General features: G+C 47.6%; 1 protein-coding gene across 1 annotated transcript; it reads right to left on the bottom strand.

Annotated features, from left to right (window-relative positions):
* Positions 1 to 1,458: 1,458 nt before the first annotated feature.
* LOC120846441 lies at positions 1,459 to 4,421 on the bottom strand. The gene has a single exon (XM_040218205.3). The coding sequence runs from the start codon at positions 4,292 to 4,294 to the stop codon at positions 3,065 to 3,067; it is 1,230 nt and encodes a 409-aa protein (XP_040074139.1). The 5' UTR covers positions 4,295 to 4,421; the 3' UTR covers positions 1,459 to 3,064.
* Positions 4,422 to 5,897: the final 1,476 nt, after the last annotated feature.

Below are 5,897 nucleotides of genomic sequence, written 5' to 3'. Positions count from 1 at the left end.
TGAATGGCCGTATTATATGCGTATGTTACGAATGGTAAAATTGCATCCCAGTTGGTATGATCTGATGATACGTACGTTGCGATCATGTGCGCAAGGGTACGATGAAAGCGTTCAGTGAGCCCGTTGGTCTGTGGGTGGTAAGCGGATGTTGTTTTGTGGATGACTGCACAAGCAGCTAAGACCTCTTGCACTGTTTGTGACAAGAAGGTACGACCTCTGTCGCTGAGCAGCACGCGGGGTGCTCCATGTCGGAGGAGTAGCTGGTGGACGAAAAAATCCGCAACCTCGGTGGCGGAGCCAGTTGGAAGAGCCGCTGTTTCTGCGTATCGTGTAAGGTGGTCGACAGCGGTTACAACCCATCGTTTTCCATTGACTGTGCGTGGTAGCGGTCCAAACAAGTCAATTCCTACGATCTCGAAAGGTTGTGAAGGGCAGCGGGGTGGCAGTAATTGGCCGGTGGGTGCAGATGTGCGAGACTTATGTTTTTGGCATACGAGACAAGAAGATACATACTTTGTCACCGCGGTGTACATTCCGGGCCAGAAATATCGTTCTCTGACACGACAGTAAGTTTTGAAGAGCCCTAAGTGGCCGGCTGTGGGATCGTCGTGCAGAGATTCAAGGACCAAGGCATGTAAAGTACGAGGAATAACCAAAAGCCAACGATGTCCGTGGGGCGAGTAGTTTCGACGGTACAAAATATCATTTTGAAGCTGATAATGCAAGAGCTGGCGTCGGGAGCGAGCGTTTGTCGTAGGTGAGGTTCCTTCCATTTGGGCAATGATATTACGTAGCTGGGGGTCTTGGCGTTGTTGGGTGGCGATCCCTATTCCATCAAATCGTTCTGTCGGGGATGGACTCGTCTCAATATTTAATATAGTCGTAATTGTCGAGGGTTGAGGTAGCGGGCATCGTGAGAGGGCGTCGGCATCTTGGTGTTTTCGGCCAGATTTATAAACAATTGTATAATCGTATTCCTGCAGGCGCAACGCCCAGCGTCCGAGACGACCTGAAAGATTTTTTAGGGAGGCTAGCCAACAGAGCGCATGATGATCAGTGACGACTGAAAAATGACGGCCGTATAAGTAAGGACGAAACTTTGCGATCGCCCAAACCACCGCAAGACATTCCTTCTCTGTTATTGTATAATTTTGCTCTGGCTTGCTCAAAGATCGACTCGCATAAGCAATGACGTGCTCTACGCACGAGTCGTCGGGTTGTAGAAGAATTGCTCCAAGGCCGTAGCCGCTAGCGTCTGTGTGGAGAACGGTGGCGGAGTTGTTGTTGAAGTGTCGAAGGACAGGATCGGAAGTCAGGGCTGCTTTTAAGGATGTGAAGGCAGATTCGCACTCAGGAGACCAGGTAAAGGTGGGATTGTTCTTAAGAAGGTTGTTAAGTGGAGCGGCAATGGTTGCAAAGCCGCGAATAAAACGACGGAAGTACGACGACAGACCTAGAAAGCTTCGCAATTCCTTTTGGCGTTGTGGTCGAGGGAAGTCTGAAACCGCTTTTATTTTGTCGGGGTCAGGTCTGATACCGTGTTTGCTGATGACATGCCCTAAGATCTTAATTGTTTTTGCCGCAAACGTGCATTTCTTAGTATTAAGCTGGAGGTTGGCGGCAGATAAACAGGACAGGACCTGGGAAAGCCGTTCAAGGTGTTCCTCAAAGTTGGAAGAAAAGATTATAATGTCATCTAAGTAACATAGGCATGTTTTCCATTTTAAGCCTCGAAGGATGTTGTCGATCATGCGTTCGAAAGTCGCTGGCGCGTTGCAGAGTCCGAAGGGCATGACGTTGAACTCATATAAGCCATCCGGTGTGACGAACGCAGTTTTTTCTTTGTCCTCTTCATTAACCGGGATCTGCCAATAACCGGACCGTAAATCAAGAGATGAAAAATATTCAGCTCCCTGCAAGGAGTCCAGTGCGTCGTCAATGCGTGGCATAGGGTAAAGGTCTTTACGAGTGACTTTGTTCAGTTGGCGGTAATCGATACAAAAGCGAATGCCTCCATCCTTCTTTTTGACCAGGACTACCGGTGACGAGAATGAACTGCGTGAAGGACGAATTACACCCTTTTTCAGCATATCAGTTACATGGTCCTCGATTATGGAACGCTCTGATGGGGAAACCCTGTACGGACGACGATGAACAATAGCAGAATCTTCAATGTGGATGCGATGCTCTGTCGTGTGGGTTTGACCAAGGGCAGGTGATACGATGTCGAATATTTTTCTGTTCTGCTCTAGCAAAGATAGGAGTTGACGTTTTTTTGATTCGTCAAGATCTTGGCTAATTGTTGTATGCAGAGACAATGTTTTACAGTTCTGGGTAAGCAAAGATTTGGTTTGAGGGACGGATATAGAACACAGAGAAACGGGTGAGTGTGGTGTCGCAGTCACGACAACTGTACCATGTGGAATGAGAACGGACTCAGTACTAACATTAGAGACAGCTATGAGAGCTTTTCCATCGATGAAACGGATAAGTGCGTGCGGTACAACTATGCCTCTCGCGAGAAATGTGCTCGATGGTTGTACGACGACATCCGTTGTGTAAGCGGTTGTCGATACGAGTGGTAATACGTGTGTTGTGAATGGAGAAATAACCGAGTCGGTTTCAACTGATATTTTCGCACTGTGATCAGTAGCTGTATTGCAGACGTCAAGAGTGGTCAAAAATAATTCCGGATGACTACAGTCAATTACTGCCGAGTTAAGTGAGAGGAAGTCCCAGCCAAGGATAAGTGAGTGTGTACAATTTGGTAAAACAACAAACTCTATGTGATGGCAGGTATCTTGTATTACCACCCTCGCCGTGCACAATGCGGAGGGATATATCAAATTGGTTCCCGCTCCTCGTAAACAAGTACCGTGAAAGGGAGTTCGGACTTTTCTTAAGGTTTTGCAGACATCTTCGCTTATAACTGAAATTGCGGCGCCGGTATCAACTAGAGCAAGAACATTTAAACCTTCTACACATACGTCAATCAAATTGGATGGGATTGGAGGAGTTGTCTGGTTCCGTTGGTTCGCAGTTCTCCCCCCAAGAACTGCGTTTTTTAGTTTTCCGCTGGGTATTTAGGGTAGGTTTGGGTAGATGGAATCATCGGAGACCCAGAGCGTGGAAGTGGAGAGGGGGAACGACGCCTAGGATATGTTTGGCTTTCAAATCTCGACCTCTGAGGGGAAATACTTCCTTGGCGGCCGGAGTTGTTCCGACCTACATTGTAGGTCCCTTGATCTCGGCGAAAGTGAGGATGATAAGAGTTGTCGTACCTGTCGTCATCTCTGCGTTTCCTGCAGTAGCGGGCAATGTGACCCCTAATGCCGCAGTAATAACATACTGGGCGGTTGGGTGGTCTCCAAGATTGGTACGTCGGGGTGAGGGTGGCTGGAGTAAATGCAGCCAAGGAGGGTGGGGTGTGGAGTTGTTGTAACGAAGCCACTTGAGGGGAAGGCATCCTAGCGGCAATCTCGGCGTAGGTTGGTGGTGCGGGCGTGGGGAGAGGAAGAGTTGCAGAAGGTAGAGCTGCTAACTCGTCTCGGACAAGGGACCGCAAGTCTGGAGAACTTGCTGCCGGTTCAGCGCCGCGGCGTGTTTCGTTGAGCATCTCCCGGAGCTCTTCTCGAACGATGTCTCTAATGAGGGTGCGGAGTTCAGAATTTGTCGCTTTTGGTTCTCCGAGATTCTGAGCTGGGCAAGAAACTCTGATGGTCCGCATTTCATCGAGGTGTTGGCAAACAGATGTGATGTCAGCTATCGATTCGGGCTTTCGGACCAGAAAAACATTGAAGGCCGGCTCCGCAATTCCCTTCAGGAGGTTACGTACGCGCTCACTCTCTTGCATTTCGCAGTTGACGCGACGGCAGAGCGCGAGGACGTCTTCAATGTAGGAGGTGTACGTCTCTTCTCCTTGACGTCGAGTCTCGAGTTTCTTTTTCGCGTTCTCTTTGCGGCTAGTTGGAGTGCCGAATATGTCCTTTAGCTTCGTGGTAAAAGCGTTCCAGTCTGGAATTTCTTCTTCGTGGTTCAGAAACCACGTTTTGGCAACATCAGTAAGGTAGAAGACCACGTTAGCGAGTTTAGTGGGATTGTCCCATCTGTTGTAGACGCTCACGCGGTCGTAACTGTCGAGCCAGTCCTCAACATCTTCGTCACGAAGACCAGCAAAAACCTTAGGGTCTCTTTGGCGGCTGCGAATCGTCCAACCAGGAGTGGTAGGACTTGGTTGCAATTGCTGTTCAGTCATCGTGGTGGCTGTAGTCGTCGTCGTAGATGGTTGAGACATCGAGGGGGTTTGAGCAGCCGTCGCCGTGATGGTAGCCAGAGTGCGGTTTCGGAGCTCCAGGGTTTTAAGCGGAAGCTCGAAGGGAAGGTACGGGGTCTAAAGGCTCACCTCCACCACGTTGTGAGACAGAGACAGGTCGGTCAGATGACGGTTTTTTTATCAGAGTCTGATAGCTGCAGAACGTTTCAAAAAAGGTGCCACTAATCAGCTGACGATGCCGATCGCGCCACCCACAGCCAAAAGTGACGACGACGATGTCCGTGGGTAGTGCTACGCAGAAGCGCCCTCACAGTTTATATATATATATATATATATATATATATATATATATATATATTGTGGGCAACCTGGCGATTCCAAGCGGTTGGCCCAGGCTGCCCCTCCGACAATCATAAGTGGTCATCTTGACCACGAGGGGGCCAAGGGCAACTGGCCACGCGAGCGGCGCTCCGCCGCTGATAAAAGGCCGTCGCAGCGGATGCGCGGGGGCGGTCGGGATCGCGGCGCAGGCGATAGCGGTCATTAAATGTTTACGTGTTGTTGAACTGGTGTGCTGTGTCATTCTCCGAGACGGGTAGCAGCAAGGGAAATCCCACAATATATATATATATATATATATATATCGATCCGATTTTTATTTAAGAACACAAATGTTTTTCTTCCTTGAATGAAACTGTAGAGGCCATCTGTATTACTACGACGATGTAAGCCTGCTACTACACGATCATTGTCCAATTTTATTTTATTTGCAGGAAACGCATCTAATGAAGAGCCACATTAACATAATTAAATATTTCCATGTGTTTCGCAAAGAGCTGATACAAGCAGCCCAGTCATCCGAAGGCATTGCAGTTTTTGTGAAACATTCAACTTTACGTACTAAAGTTTCCCTACACACTTCTCTGGAGTCGGTGGCAGCCCATATTTTGTCAGATTGTATAATTAAAGCTTGTAAATTGAATCTACCCTCAGTTATCATTTAAGTATTAAAGTACTTGAAAAACGTGCTATTCAGATTCCTCCAACGTTTTTACTTCTAGGAGATTTGAATGCTGAAAATATCTCGTGGGGGAGTCGCAGAGGAGATCCTAGAGGGGCTCTCGTTGAATAGTTTCTTCTTTCCTCGCTATTGTGTCTTCGCCACAGAAATCAAGATACATATTTTAGTTGCACCACTTATACGTTTACTTTTATAGGCCTATCCATTGGTCACCCATAATTATTACCATTGCTTCCATGGAAGGTCATTCCAAATCCACGTGGGAGTGAATACTCGCCCCTTATTTTAGAGTTTATTCATTCTCGCGTAACTGTAATCTCGTTCACTACAGTGTAAGTTTGGAAAAGCTAATTGAGCATGCTTTAAGCAATTATCTATGTTAGTTCTTTCATCTCTACGTCAACTCTCGTTTGATGAAGCAACAGACCATTTCACAAGAGATAACTTGGAAGCTGCAATACTTGCCATACCGATGACGGCCACCCATCTTCTTTAATTGCGAAAGCCGGGGTGGAACGAAGACTGCCGAGCAGCTAGAAATTAACAAAGCAAAGCGTAGGTCATTTTTAGGCAATACCCTACACCACAATATCTTATTGAATT

Source organism: Ixodes scapularis, unplaced genomic scaffold, assembly GCF_016920785.2.
Source record: "Ixodes scapularis isolate PalLabHiFi unplaced genomic scaffold, ASM1692078v2 PGA_scaffold5__190_contigs__length_132052651, whole genome shotgun sequence".
NCBI lineage: Eukaryota > Metazoa > Arthropoda > Arachnida > Ixodida > Ixodidae > Ixodes > Ixodes scapularis.
This window is presented reverse-complemented; position numbering and strand designations above follow the sequence as displayed.